The sequence below is a fragment of the Triturus cristatus genome, chromosome 3_2 (genome assembly GCF_964204655.1).
Source record: "Triturus cristatus chromosome 3_2, aTriCri1.1, whole genome shotgun sequence".
Taxonomy (NCBI): domain Eukaryota; kingdom Metazoa; phylum Chordata; class Amphibia; order Caudata; family Salamandridae; genus Triturus; species Triturus cristatus.
This window is the reverse complement of record NC_140584.1, coordinates 686,747,538-686,762,949: the sequence shown is the minus strand read 5'-3', so window position 1 is coordinate 686,762,949 and position 15,412 is coordinate 686,747,538. Positions and strand designations below refer to the sequence as shown.

Below are 15,412 nucleotides of genomic sequence, written 5' to 3'. Positions count from 1 at the left end.
GCACTTTCATGAGATGACTATATGCATTTTAGCATGTAAAGATAGAGCTACTTGGTGTTTTACCAAAGGTATGTGAGGTTTATGTTTTATTATAATACTCTATAGTGTGAGCACTTTTTTGGTGGTGCAATGGTTTTAGATCAGGCGTCTTTCTCCTTATATTGTCCTGATTAGACACCATATTTCATAGTGGGTCGAAACTTCGCAAACCATACTAAATGATCCCTGCAGTACAATCCTTTTAATCGAAAGGCTTGGTGTAGAAATGTTGTGTACATCAAATTTAGGTGGTTTGTTTTTGGTTCTGGAAACCCTTGTTTCCTATGCTTGTATGTTAACATTTTGTTGTATATTTGTTTTCATGGGTTCCTGTTTTATATGGAACACGTAATTTTATATATATGCTGTTGCACAATATATATCGGACATCTTCACAGCGGTCTTGTGTGTTTGTATTATTACTTGCATATGTTCTCAGTATGGAGTCTTCCCTAACTACCTCTCCCATACTTTCATCTAAGTGATTGTGCTTTGTCTATTTCAGTATACAAATACTTTTCCCAAAAGGAAGCTATGTTATATAAATATTAATAAATCCAACAATGGCATCAGCGTGTATTTATTAAAACGAGGTGTTTGATACCAAAACACCATTATTTTCAGTGAAGTCATTATGTAGCTGCGTAACTCCTAATGACCAGTGTCCAGTACATCTGATTAACATGGCTTCCTGATCACTTGCAATGCTGTGACAATGGAACCAGATATCACAGGGGCATATCTGCTCACGCAGATATGTCCTTAGACATAATATAACATACCCTACCTTAGGGCTCGAAGACCTGATGAAGGTGTGACTTACAAAAGTATATGCAGTGTGCATGGGCCTAGCACACAGGGAGTGTGCCATGTTGTGTTTTCAAAATGGTTTGCACCAGTTCAGGAATCCTTCAATGGCAGGCTGCATGTAGATTTTGTGCAAGTCCCTTTGGGTGGCATGATCCATGTTGTAGCCCGTAAGGACCCTCTTAAGTACCCACGCCCTGGGTAACAGAGGTACCATTTTACTAGGGACTTACAGGGGTGCTAAAGTCCTTGTCAATTGGGTTACAATTAGACATTTACCTGTTTTAAAGGGAAATAGCACTGGCTTTGGGGGCCTGGTTAGCAGGGACCCATTGCGCTTTCAGTTAAAAAGCATCAGTACTAGGGCAAAAAAGTGGGGGGTGACTGTCAAAAAGGGGTACTTTCCTACAGGTATTATTTCACATTATGCACAACTTCTCTTAGAAGTATCAACCTCTTCCCACTGGTTAGATATCTCCGTTTTCTCACAAATTTCCTCTCCATATGCATCTCTCCACTGCCCTATGTGTCCAGTGCACATGCATACTTTGCTTTTCTTGTGACTTTTAGTAACTCCAAAGATCTATTGTATCACATGTACCATTATTACAGACTTTTCAGCCAATAGGATGTTGCATTGTGGGACTAATAGTTTCATTTTTTTAGTATACATATGGGCCTAAAAAGCCATCATGCAAGTGCAAAAAGCCATGGTTGATAGTTACTTTATTGACACTAAAGAGTGGCACTATACAGTACTTTTCACTTGCTCTTAAGAAAACATTTATACATTAATGAAGGGATCCGTGCCTTCATTGATTATGGCTCATATACTGCTTAAAGATGTTGTAGAACTCGCCGTATCAGGGACAGTAATTCATGCTGTTTTTTTGGCAAGGTTATCCTTTAATAAAAAACACTGTAGCTAATTTTCCATTGTTCTTAAGCAAACTAAAACTTTAATTCAAAAATGCTTCCTGGGGGATAGGTTGATGCTAATTGAATTACACAGTGTTGCCCTTGAATGGGCTCATTCTTGGTTCCCTGAAAAACAGGTCGCAAAACTGGCTGAGCTGAGGTTGCCATTCTTTGCAGATTTTGGGGCATATTTGTACATGTTAATAAGTCTCTCACTCCACTAGTACTTCTGCTGCTATACTGCTTGCAAAACTCTGCATATGGTGCTTTTCTACAAGTGATGTTGGTAGATGCCAAGTGGGCTCATGACAAGTTTCACACCTTCAGTCAGTCTAGACTTTTAAGCCAAGAGCTCTTGGCATGCTTACATTGTTTAGCCTAGTCTTACTGTGCTAAAAGCAAAACTCCATATCCCAGAATACAATATAAATTCAGAAAAACCACCAGGACTGGGAAAACGTATCACACAGGACATGGATCTACTTGGCAGTGGTGGGTGTTTTGGCTACCTCAAGTGAGAACATGTTATTGGGAAACATATTTTACTGCAGCCAGAAAAGGAGGATCATAAAGGCAGGTTCTTCTCATGTGTACTCCAAGGGAACAGTCGAAAGTTAACATCATTCCTTCTTCAAATGAGCTGCAGTTAGATAGCTTAAATAAAATGATAAGGAGTTTAAAGCGATTTAGAGGAGATGCAAATGGGTGGCTTTGCACCCTGAGTGATTTAACCTATTAGTTACTGGCATCAAAAGAAAATATGCCTGAACCGTATGCTTTTAGTATTGGATGCCTGTTGTCATTCCATGTATTAACATGTTTCAACCTAAGTTTTTTTTTTTTTTTTTAAATAAAAGTTGATAAAAACAAATATTATCAAGCCCACCTTGTGGGTCAAAAGTACAGTGGTGGATCGTTCCAATTTTTGCAAGATTGTCCAGCGTTTCAGATGCCTGTCTCACTTCACTCTTTATGACAGCAGCTTAAAGTGGGTCATGTTTCAGGCACTGGTGCAGAGTGAACTTTGGTGCATTGCCTGAAGGCTTTGAAGCGCGTCAGTGCTTTATAATTGCAGACGAAACCTCGTCCTGCGACTTCACTTCTTTTGATGTCCGCGAGGCCACAGGTTGTGCCCAATAACTAGCTCAGCTCCCCTGACAAATTAGGAAGTTTGCTCTCCTGCAAGGAGTATCCTGCGGAAATCCAACTAGGGGAAATTCTGGTCGATAAGTAATTTCGCACAACTTGCAATTCCGAACAGGGCGCAAAATAGAGTTAGTGTATTATTTGAGACAGCACAGCTCAAAAACAGAAAGAGGCAAACCTTACCCACTGTACGGTCCAAAAATAAAGCACTAACATAAGGAAATGTACTAAATAAATGCATTCACGTCACTCACTATAGGCGAATAAAAATATGTGGTCGTCTCTGCACTGAGTTGCTCTACAGTGAGTGAGCAAACCCATCATCGAAATTAGCAGGCCAGTCATGAAGACAACCGAAATGAACCCGAAGTGACCAATAATAATGACCAGTGGAATAGCATGTATGCTGCACAGCAGGGTGCTGGAGGACGCATACACCTTTACAGATCACTGGTGATCAGTTTAAAGAAAAAGACACTACTGTGTAATTAAAGCACATTGAATGCATATAACTCGCAGGGGTGAAAACAGTACCTTAATTGTTGTACACGGCTGTGCTTTTATTCTGTGACATCGTATTTGACTGCCAGGACATGCAAAGCGCCAACCCGCAGAAGCAGGAGCTTGAACGCAAAAACGGCAGTGATTCTACTTACCTTAATGCGTTCACAGGTGGGTTGCGTATGGTTATCAAAGCGACTGGACCCAAAATGTGCTTAAAAGCCGACATTTTACTTCTTCAGACACTGCAAAACACACAGAAATAAGTCAAATGACGGAAGAAGAGATGCACAAAGCTTCGCTTCCTGTGCCAGACGTGGACTACTCTGAACTGCAGGTGAGGGGTGTTGTAGAACTCGGACCCGCCCCTTTCACACAAACACTCAATCCATTGGCCAATCAGTTCATGGCGAGAGCAGCGCAAGCACATTAATGAGCCAAAATGCCTGCCTCCGTTTGCACTCTCACCCAGCCAGTTCATATCACCGTATTTTACCCTCGGTGTCCAATCTTTAAGTAATCATTAAACCCTTCTTCTTACCCCTGCAAGCTGTTTCTACCAAACTGAGAGGGGTGTTTGTCACTTGATTGTCATTTTTATAAACTAGACAAGGCCCCTAGTTATGCTACTTATCTGAATATTGTAATTTCACGTTGATTTTCAAAATGCACTCCTTGAGTGCAATGGTCATGTGAGGTGAATTGTCCTGTATTGAAGGACCCTGTGAGGCTTACATTAAAAAACCTGGATCCAGTGTTTTATTTGTAAAATAAAAAATAGGTGCCGGTGCTCAAAGTGCTGCTCGGACACCCGTGGCTGGTCAGAGAGTGCGAATATTAAGCGTGCACAGCCCTGAATCCACCCCAGGCCTCTTTACTCACTACCAGCCACTCCATGCTGCCACGTTTTCTTACTTTTAAAAGGTGTCTGCTTTCTCCCTTGGTTACGAATTTTCTGTGTTTCCTTTTCTCCGTCTTTTTGTTTTGTGTTTTTCCTCTGTTGGCCTCGGGAAATGTCTGATGTGGCGAAGTAAGTGCTGGTCCCCAAAAATAAGTGCAGGTGCCTTCCGCCCCCAGCAACCCCCGGCTCAACTGCCTGGATCAACACATTTTCAAAAGTGTTTTATAAAACCTCAGTAATCTTGGGGGGGGGGCGTAGCCCTGGTAACATCCCATTGGTGAGTTCATTTCTTACATAAACAAGTATTTCCAATGTCAATCATTTTGTTTTTAGTAATCACAAAAATATTTTCGGCATTTCACACACAAACACAACAAGATGGGCAACTGCAGTGCAAGCTTCCTTCACATGCACAACCAGCAATGCACATCCACATCCACATCAGTGCAGCACAGACTGCAAAAGCCCAAGTTTCCCTGTAAGACAATGACCCAGCCGCAGTAAAGCGGGTCAATTTGAACACATCAAGGCCATGCACACAACATGATACAGAACATGACACATGTATGTTTTTATTGAGAAGTTTCATAGAGCGCTGCTTCATGTTGCCTTTCGGTTACTGCATTGTGCTACCAGACACAACACTGTGATTCAAAACAGTAACTCTTAGATAAAACTATTCTGGAAACCAAATGGTTATTTATTCAAACAATGAACATGGAAGTATTTGAACCAGCAGACAGCGGCGCACTGGGTGAGGGTGAAGCAAACATGCTCGGGTCTCTTTAAAAAGTGATACACACATGTTAAAAATGATAATCAAAGGTGCATGTCTAAAAGGCAGGGATAGCACGACCTGTTCTTGGTTAATAAACAATATAGGGACATGAGAGAGGGGAAGTAGCATAGACCACTGACACCAGATTTGTGTGAAAAAGACCGCATTTACTGAAACAGGTGCACATCACATAAAGATCCTGGGCCTTTCGCCATACAAAACTAAAACCTCACTATACAGCTCTGTTACCTATGTTAAACTACCCCCAACCCCTACAACCTCCCGCAACCTCACTACAAAACAGACCTGCAAGTCTCTATCTTCTCCTGGGCTGATCTTAAGCAACGGAGACCTTTAACCTCTCATACAGGTTTACTGCCACTATTAACATCTAACTAACTTAACTTCCTAATGAACCTTAAACTTCCTGCCTCGTCCAAGCGTGAGCTTGTCTTCCCGTCCCATATCAGCCTGGATTGCCGCTGTAAACAACAATAAACTTGGCTAACCCATGCCAACTTCTCGGCCAACCGCTACTCACCTGCTTCAAAGCGACAACCATACATGCTGCTCTTCCCCCGTACACCTCTTCCAATTATAAGCTAGCCAAGATACACCAACCTCAAAATAACCTGACCCTGAAACCTCATAATTAAGGAGTGGGCGGGTGGGAAAAAGCGCACTGGGCTCTACTACCAGCCACTGTGTCACCACTATAAAATGGTAGCTGGCAGTGCAAAATGGCTGCTTTTAAACGCCGGGCTACAAAGTAACCTAAATCGAGCCCAACCTGCAGCATTTGCTGGACTGCTCCATTCCACAAATAATCCCAGGGGGCAGACCTCCTTGTTGTCAGCTGCCCCCCAAAACCCCACTGGGGATAAGGGGAGCAGCACAGACCAGGGGTGTAACACAGGCCCCCGCATCCCCTGCGGTGCAGGGGGGGCCCCGAGCTGCAGGGGGCCCCTTCAGCAGAGTACTCGGACCTGAGCACTCTGGATTAAATCCGGAGCAGGGGCCCCTCCTTGTACATTGCAGGGGGGGCCCCTTAAACTTTCGTTACGCCACTGGCACAGACCACGTACACTGCATTTGTGTGAAAAAGGGCATTTTTATTGAAACACGTGCGCATCACATATATAAACCCTGGATCTTTCTCCTTACAAAACTAAAACCTCACCATATACATAATCTATTACCTATGTTAAACTACCCCACCCCTAAATGTCCCTCCCCCTTCTCCTGGGCTGATCTTCAGCAATTGAGACTGTGAACCTCTCATACAGGTTTACTGCCACTATTAACCTCAAACTAACTTAACTTCCTATTGAACCTTAAACTTCCTGCTTCGTCCAAGCGTGAGCTTGTCTACCCATTCCTTTTCAAACTCAATTGTCGCTTTAAACAACAATAAACTTGGCTAACCCAACTCAGCCAACTGCCACCCAGAAAAAGGACCGGCCTTTACTTTTTCTGCTGCCCCCACACCACCCCACTGGTCACTAACACACATTCAACAATTTAGCCACTATGTTCTGTACCTGCAACTAATATAACTGCACACCATAATACAAAAGATAAACTCCATCCCAGCGGAAAAATTCCTAAATACCCCAAGTCTGCGTGCTCAATTCTACTGATCCCTTGTGTAGGAGAGTAGGGTCTGCAATCCTATGATCACCCAGATTTTTTGCTTTTGCTTCATTGGTTTACGACTTTCCCCGGCTGTGGGCCTGCCAATCAGACCCACAGCCTAGCTGTTCTCTCTCGAAATTAACACACATGTACATTAGGTGCATCCACTAATTGGAACTGGGCCGCCTTATCAGTCCCTGTATCAGCATACCACAGGTATCCAGGGCATCGGTGTACCCAGGGCCTACCAGGGGCTGCAGCATGTATTATGCCACCCCTGGATGGCCGCCCAAATCTGACACAACTGGCTGCACGACAGCTGGGGCAAGGTGGTGTAATCACCCGTTGCTGTAGGTGTAGTATTCCTATACCTAACCCTAAAATGGACGCATGGATTCCTGTCAGTCACTCCTAGGGCAGGCCTTATCAATCCTGAAGGCAGAGTGCTGGGAATCATGTGAGATGGTGCTCTGGCGCGAGCTGAGCCCGTCGACGGCTTGCGGAACCAAATCCTAATAGCCGTTCCATGGTGACGCGGGCCAACTACCTTAAAGTACATTATAATCCTCGCGGTTATTTGCTAACTTTGGCATCGCATCACCCAAACATGTCGAGTAAGGTGTCATACGAATTGGAATACGAACCCCTCGCCAGTTCTGGCGACGGGGTTAGCATTCCACCCTTCTAGAGGGACACGACATGGAAGTAACCTTGAACCCCGGTTAAAGTTGACTCAAGCCTCAGCATCACAAAATGGATGCTGCCACCAGACACAAGTCTGACCTCCTGCTGCTGGGAGACCTTCCAGCGAGGGGAGCTTGGACAAAGGAATTCCTGTCGAGGGCGGTGTTAGCACCATCCCAGACAGGGTTTGTGTATCCCAGGTAGGCAGGGCTGAAAGGAAGGTGATTGCAAGTGGCACCCCGTGCTCACTGTGCATAGCCCGGCTCAAACCAGTTTCGGGGGCACACCAGCCCCTGAGCTGGGGCGAAGCCGGACAAAGGATAGGGGTGTAACCACCCCCCTCCTGGTCCCACCCATAGGTAGGACCTAGTCACGGGCCAGCCCCTTTTTCCTAGAATAAAGGTGGGAGCGGGTCCCCTTCCCAAATTGGATAATTCTGAATCTTGAACTACTTTCCACGAAAGGAACTCTTGACTATTTCTGAAGACTCTCCCTTGTGGCTAAGGAGTAGCCACCCTGCACCAGCAGGCACCTCCTAAGCGCTTGCGGTTTGCTGTACGTCTCTCCCACGGATCAAGACTGCCCAGCTCGACGAGACCCGGGTTCCCTGCCATCTCTGACCTCTACCTACATCATCAGCCCAGCTGAGATTCGTAGGTGTGACGAGACCTGCGGGACCGGCCATCTTCAGAACCTGCACGACGCTTATCTAGCACGCCCACCGAGGGACCCTCGAGTGAGTGCACCTAGGGTTTGAGAAGCCCTAACCCTGAGCGGCTCCAGCACCAAAGTCTGCCTCCCCAGCATCCACGAGATCTGCGTGGGGGCCCTTCTGCTCCTTGTTGCTCACCGCGTTGTCCGACCACTCGCCGACCGGCTTGTGGCCCTCTTCACAACGCACCACGACAGACTTTCATCACTGGTCTGGTTGCTCCAGACTGGCTCTTATTCCCCTTCAACAGAGGAGTACCTCGGACCCTCCTGGTCCACTCCCAACGCCATCTTGACTCCACCGCGTGTGTTTGCCACTGCCAAGACCTGCTGCCCCATTCCTGGGCCCAGCATCATCGACAGCAGACACCTTCGTGGGACAGCTCGCCCTCCATCCTGGTCGCCGCCGCGCCTCCTGGTCCGAGGAACAGCCGAGTCAAGACGTCATCCACTCACCTGGTCGAGGTGACTTCAGCCGGTACCTTCCTGGTACCCACACGATCGCTGGCTAGCGGTTGAGAACTGAGTCCCCTCTGCTTTCAGGTTTTCTTCATCACCGATCCAGGCTTGGATCTCTCTGAACATCAACACTGGTCGCCTGCCAGCAACTTCTTCTTTCAGGCTCCTGAGACTACAACGAGGACTCCCGACATCTTGCTGAACCCCACGCAGCCGCAGCCTCTATGCTAGGTAACTCGAGCATCTCAGTGCTCCAACGTAGGTTCACTCTACAAGGGTCCAGTTCCTTTTTCGTTTAGTCCCACTGATCGGATTCCTCCGGAATCAGTAACTTTAAACTATCTAACCTTTCCCATTCCACTTGCAGTGTAAATGGTTTCGTGCCCTTCGGGCATTTGTGTAAATTGTGCAACCAGAAGTATTTTCATAAGAGTTTTGTAGTGTGCTTAGCTCCCTGACTCATAAAGAGCCAGGGTAGTCTTGTTATAAATAAATATCCTTTATTTTCATAACAACTTGTGTGGTGTCCTTTCACTTGGTGTTCAAGGGATATATGTGATGGTAAACAGCTGGCTTAACACGCCCTCTAGAGTTTAGCCTGAAGACTGCTCTTGTCCACGCTACTAGGATAGCTGGTCTATAAGGTTGACTTACAACCAATCATCAATAAGGGTCGTTTGGAATGATACACAGTGATCACTAGAATAGTGAGCACTACATATCAGGCCAACTTCTCACACCTTGCTCCCTGCAAAAGGCCCTCATTTCTTTGATAATCTTCCTCCTCACCTTTTCTATAGCCGCCAGCTTGGTGGCCCTATGCCAAACTCTCTGAGGCGGGAGTTTAGAGTTTGTAAAGACATACTATATAAGGGTTTCACAAGAATGGAAGACTGCAAGGATTTGAGCAGTCAACGGCCAATGTTTGTTTCAAGATCAGGGAAATCAACAGTATAAATCAGCCCAGCGAACTATAAAAGAGGCCCACAAACAGCCAAAGATAGGCCCACACAATGCCCTGCCAGCAGGGGCGTAGATTTGTCAATAAGATTTAGGGTGTGAGCTTCAGATTTTCACACAATCACGTGACAACGTAATTTTAAAATACGACAATCAGGGCGCATGAAAGGAGCTAAAGAGATACAAAAAGGAGAGAGAGAACACAATATTTTGAAAAATAACGAACAATTTTGAAGACTTTCAAAATAGAGAGGGAGAATGTGTGTGTACGTTTGTGTGTGTGTGTGTGTATGTGAAAATTCCTGGTGGAAGCCAATAGGCACCTGACCATACCTGACTGAAAGCCCCTGAACCAAACTATTTACCCGAAAATATATTTATTAGTAGGGTGTAAGTGAACACCCCCTGAAGCTATGCCCCTGATTAGCCAGCTGGGCGCTGCCTAATTTCCCTATAGGCCAGTGCGACGCTGTGAAATATCACACCCGTACCATGCATGGGGGTCTTCCGAGAGGAGTAACGAGATAAAGCCCAGCAGACACCCTAGCGCAGCTTCTTGATTCCAGTCACTAGGAAACATCACGAAAATTCTGATTGTACAATTAAATAGCAGGAGGATATGCCCATGCAGCAGGTGGCATGGCATTTAATTATTTTCTAACTGTTGGCTAGAAGAACGGCACTTGCCTCATTCATGTCAAATCCCTTTGGACATATGATAATAATGAGGGTTCTGTGTGTATTAGATAGAATTTCTCATGTTGTTATCGGTTGAGCAGTAGAGGGAGCATGCGCCATGTTACAGAGCTTGAGACTTGCTCTGCTCTTTCCTCAAGCATCAGGATGTTTTCATTGGTGACTATTGGAAATATATCAAGGGGCATATTAGCAACGCTTTGCGATAAATATCGCTTAGCACTCATTTTCTTTTCGCCGGATATCGCTGTGTTATATTGCTCCGATAGCGCGTGATTAGCAACGCATATCTCCAAGGCGATAGCCGTGATAACATGCTGTATCGCGGGAAAACAAGCGATGATTTCACTGCGATACTGCAAACCTTGCTGATAGACAGGAACGGACTCAGCCATGCAATCCACCTCCCATGTTAAAGATGGCTAAGTTGTATTTTTAGCAGGTGTTAAAAACCTGCGATAACGGGGGCTTAGCGCGGCTTCCAAGCTCGCATCGTGGGACTTGTGCAGCCTTGCTAATATCCCGAAGCTGTGCTAGCGAGTGTTTGCGAAGGTGTTGTGTGGAGGAACACCCACTTTACATGTCATTAGCGATAAATAGCGCACACATGCAAAGCAGCACCCAAAACGGTTGCTTTCGCCATAAAGCTGTTGGCGACAGCTTGCTAATAGGGCAATAGAAATATCGCCGCTTTAGCGGCAAAAAGTGCCGCTAAAGCTGCGATACCGCCCTTGCTAATATGCCCCCAAGTCTTTACCAAGAGAATTGGAGTCAGGCATTGCCTAAGGGTAACATGGTTCAGGAGTCTTGTATATCATGCTGCACACCCCATTACAAAAAAATAACTGCATGGCATTCTTCGTGTATTAGTGAAGTGCACATGATGGTATTGAAACATTTTAAAGGCACGCAGCAGAGGAATATATGTCAAATAGTGCCATACGTGCCAAATATAGAAATAAATCAAAAGTTGTGTGCTGTGAAGGGCCTAAAATGCACTTTTGTCCCCACCAAACCTCATCTTTCCAAAATAAAATAAAATGGGGAACAAATGTTGAGGCTGGTGCGGGTGCACAAGGGTGCTTTTTCACCACTTAATGGACAGCAGCTGTTTGAAGCCTCGAAAGAAGAGCTGGGAATCCACTCTTTGCAGTACTTTCCGGCTGGGTTTTCCTGCCTGCGTATGATGGGATACTGTCTCCTCACTGGGTGAAGGGAGCCAGCACTGTGAGAGTTAAAATATCTGTAGTTCCTTAAACTGTAGTTTCAAGCAGAAAAAAAAACATATCACTCGAGTCTCGAACGGGTTTTAAGCAATGAAATATCCAGTAGAAGCCCGAAGAAAAATACATTAAAGAAAATATAAACTACAACTCCCAGAATGCATTTTAGTAATCTGAAAGCAATGAACAGGAAACCGCATATCCCAGGGTATTGAAATCACATGGCCCTTTACCTCCAGACCTCTGCCCTCCAAGTGCCTCAATAAACAAGCTGATACAAATGCAAAGTCAGAACATAGTTCAAAAAAGTTCTGGGTCAATCTCTGGACCTGGCCTGGATAAAAGAGTAAATAACATTCAAAGACCGTTACAATCCTGTTAATGATCCCACAAACAGGGAAAACAAAGTCCAAAGTCGCATTGCGCTGGCTGGGGACTCGGGGGCAGTGGGAGCGGGGTTAAGGGAACTTCTAGAGTGAAGCGCACATAGAGATGATCTCAAAACACATTTTGTGGCCGTCTCTCCTTTTCATGCATATTTGCTGAGTTTGTGCCTGGATTATTACAGCTCGCGACTGCCAGGTTTCCTTACACTCGTCCACCAGCAGCACAACAGATTTTTACCTCGGGTCTGTTTTCTTTTCACTCCTCATAGTCACGTGATTATTTCCATTACAGCTCGTAGGGGATATTGAGTAAATACATTATCTGTACGTAAACGTACAGCTAGGATTTATGGGAAAAGAGAAAGTCACATGACTACTGGCGACACGTGTTATAACATTGTGTATCCCGCGCCCTTCGGGTATCTTTTGAAATATAAACTAAGAAAGCGGCAGAAGCGGCAGACACGTCCGGGCTGCCCGCTGAATACTCACGTCTGTGGAATACCAAATTCAGCTCAGACTATCATTACCTCACACATGCCTGTAGCTTCAGCACTTCGCTGAGAACAGAACGGAAAAGGTAGACAAGCATTGGCATAGCCAATAGGTCTCGCCTTTGGGACCTTATAAGTGTTTAGCCATGCAACAGTTGCATAACTAAATACTTATAAGGTCCCAAAAGCGAGACCTATTGGCTATGCCAAGCGGCCGTGCGGCCGCGAAAGTGAAAATGATCGTGATCAAACATCAAAGCGGCTGCGAAAGTGAAAGTAATCGCGGTAAAGCGCGGCGCGCTCGTGCCCACGCACATGCACTGTAGCTCTAGGCTGGCCTGGTAGCACTTTTTGGAGCCCTCTCAATAAGTCTCGCCAGACCAGCGCATGCGCTGGGTCAGGCGAGACCTAAAAAACAAGCATTAGGATAGCAGCGATAACTTCAGTCAGCATAGCCAATAGGTCTCACTTTTTGGACCTTATAAGCATAGCTGCCAAGGTTTCAGATTCCTATGAGTGACATTTTCATAATTTCAGTGTAATTATGACTGACATTTCAACTGATATGAGTGACACTTTCTGGCGAGCAATATCAAGGAACGAAGCTGAGGGAAACATATAACTATCTGACATTGCACCCATTTGCGCAGAACAGGATTGTCTGAATCATACTGTGTGTGCTACACAAGACCATTCATTAAAGGGGCCATCTAGATGTGACAATAGTTATCAACATCCAAGACAACTTCATCAAAGAAAGAACATTCTGGAATCCTTACTGGTGATGCCTGTTAGTGGTGCAGGAGAGGCCTGTTGCTTTCTCATCAGAGGAAGCCCCTTTAAGAGAGAATAATCTCAGCCAGGCAGCAGCTCTACGGAAGCGATTTATGATAATATGAGAAAATAAATAAAAGATAATCTCACTGTTGTAAAATTAATCAAAGATAATTTCACCGTGTAAGGAAGGCGGTTCCATCCTCAGCTCATTTATCGCTGGTAGTTAGTGGAGAGCTGGCATCATAGATTGAAAACTGGAATGAAACACTGGCTTCCATCAAGCCTCTCTCTTTTCTCTCTCACTTTTATCTTTTTCATCTTCTTCCCCTCTTCTACATAATGATTTTTACATCTGATCTTTTAGGGTCACACATCCGCTTTCTCTCTCCTTTCTTTTTCTTGCTTCAGCCTGTTTCCTTTCACCACCGTCTCTCCTCTTTCTTCCTCCCTCTTCTCTTCCCCTTACTTCCTCTTGCCTCTCTCCACTTTACATACCTTTCTTTCCCTCCACTCTCTTTACTATCCCAGGGTCTCCCCTCCTCCATCTCTCTGCAACTTATGTAACAGAATTATAACTTCATCTGGCACAAAACTTGAGTGTCTGCCTCGCTTTTGCCCCGTTTTTTAGGTCTCGCCTGACCCAGCGCATGCGCTGGTCTGGGGAGACTTATTGAGAGGGCTCCAAAAAGCGCTACCAGGTCAGCCTAGAGCTACAGTGCATGTGCGCGCGCGCCGCGCTTTACCGCGATTACTTTCACTTTCGCGGCCGCTTTGATGTTTGATCGTGATCACGATTGCGATCACTTTCACTTTCGCGGCCGCATGGCCGCTTGGCATCGCCAATAGGTCTCACTTTTGGGACCTTATAAGTATTTAGTTATGCAACTGTTGCATGGCTAAACACTTATAAGGTCCCAAAGGCGAGACCTATTGTCTATGCCAATGCTTGTTAAAAAATGTATTACATTTTTCTTCCCCGAAACTCCAAGCCCAGTGCATTGCAGTGGCAAGCTCACCCCGGCCCCGCATTTCAATGGCAGATGATGTTTGTCACAAACATGACCCCTAAAGTACTCAGAGGCAACACACATTCTTCATCACAGCCTTTATGTGCCTGTGAAAAAATGCTTCCCATTTGCAGAAATGCAAAGAGGCGATGCATCAGCAGGCACATTCCAATCCACTTTTCAGGCAGCTAACTCAGTTCCAGTGGTGTTAAAGGGCACGAGACCAAAGAGTTCCCTGCGGGCCTTCACGTCGATCAGCTCATTGCAAAGAGTATGCAGCGGGTCCTGGAGAACAGAGTCCCACGTTTCTCAGCCAGTGAGTTCCTCTCTCAACAATTTAATTTATGGCGGCGGGCGGGGGTCGAATTTACAGCAGCTGCCCGCGCCTCACACTGAGACAGGTGAGCCACACGGTGAGAAAGGAGGCGGCGGCCGGCAGTGCGAACAGGCAGCGCTGCCAGCCCCGGCCACGATGATTTGCTGCAACTCCTGCCTGCCACAAATTTATTCAGGCCGCAGCACGTGACCTCATGTCAATCCCCGTGCACCTCATGCTACATTGTAGCATTAAGCTCTGAAGCCTTTCAGCAGAGGGAGCCCCAAGCCTGCGAAGCCGCACGCTCACGCCACGTGTGCGCTGCTGCTCAGCAGTTTTATTTAGGCAGCGCTATAAACTGTCTTGACAGCTGAGGCACTATACATAATGCGTGACTCTGCTTTTCAGTGCGGTGATGCGGATCACCACACTGAAATACGTTAGTCTAATGACTGATGCGTTGTACTTGGCAGGACTGTATAAGTGTTAAGCTATGCAGCACATTATCCTAGGTGCTCTGCAGCAGCCGGGGCCCATGCAGGTAAGAGCGCTGGGGCAAGGTGGGGCATGTGGGATTTTAATGGACGATGACGAGAGAAAACTCCATAAGTAATTAATTTTCCCTCTGCGTCGTCTGTCGAAATCCCCCCTACCCAGCCCCACTGCCACACCGCTATTACCTGCACGGGCCGTGGCTGCTCTGCATCCAGGGATTGAAGAGCTATACATTTACTACACAGGTTATGCAGTGTGATTCAGGAATGCATGCTTGCCTCAGGAAACATTTATGGACACATTTCAAGGCTTTTTAATGCATAGACAGAGACAAGTGTCTCGATGCACGTCAACAGCACTATAACATTCTGTGTGCAACTGCATCAGTACAGTATTAAACAACCAGTAGCGGTTCGTCCGCCATAGCTGAGGAGCGTCGCCACACTACTTTTAAGCAGTGTGAAGTAGAAACATAAAAT

The 15,412-nt window shown here is 45.8% G+C and overlaps 1 protein-coding gene across 2 annotated transcripts in view; it reads right to left on the bottom strand.

Annotated features, from left to right (window-relative positions):
• LOC146857972 (peroxisomal bifunctional enzyme-like) overlaps positions 1-12,141 on the bottom strand; it is a 357,734-nt gene extending 345,593 nt beyond the window's left edge. Inside the window, exons 1-2 of one of the 2 annotated variants that reach the window (XM_085648736.1) lie at positions 12,083-12,141; positions 3,567-3,656 (exon numbers count right to left, since the gene is read on the bottom strand). In XM_085648736.1, coding sequence (XP_085504862.1) covers positions 3,567-3,640 — 74 coding nt within the window. In that variant the 5' untranslated portion in view covers positions 3,641-3,656; positions 12,083-12,141. Of the gene's footprint in view, positions 1-3,566; positions 3,747-12,082 lie in introns of those variants that run through there. The other variant, XM_085648735.1, reaches the window with a different exon arrangement.
• Between the last annotated feature and the right edge of the window lie 3,271 nt (positions 12,142-15,412).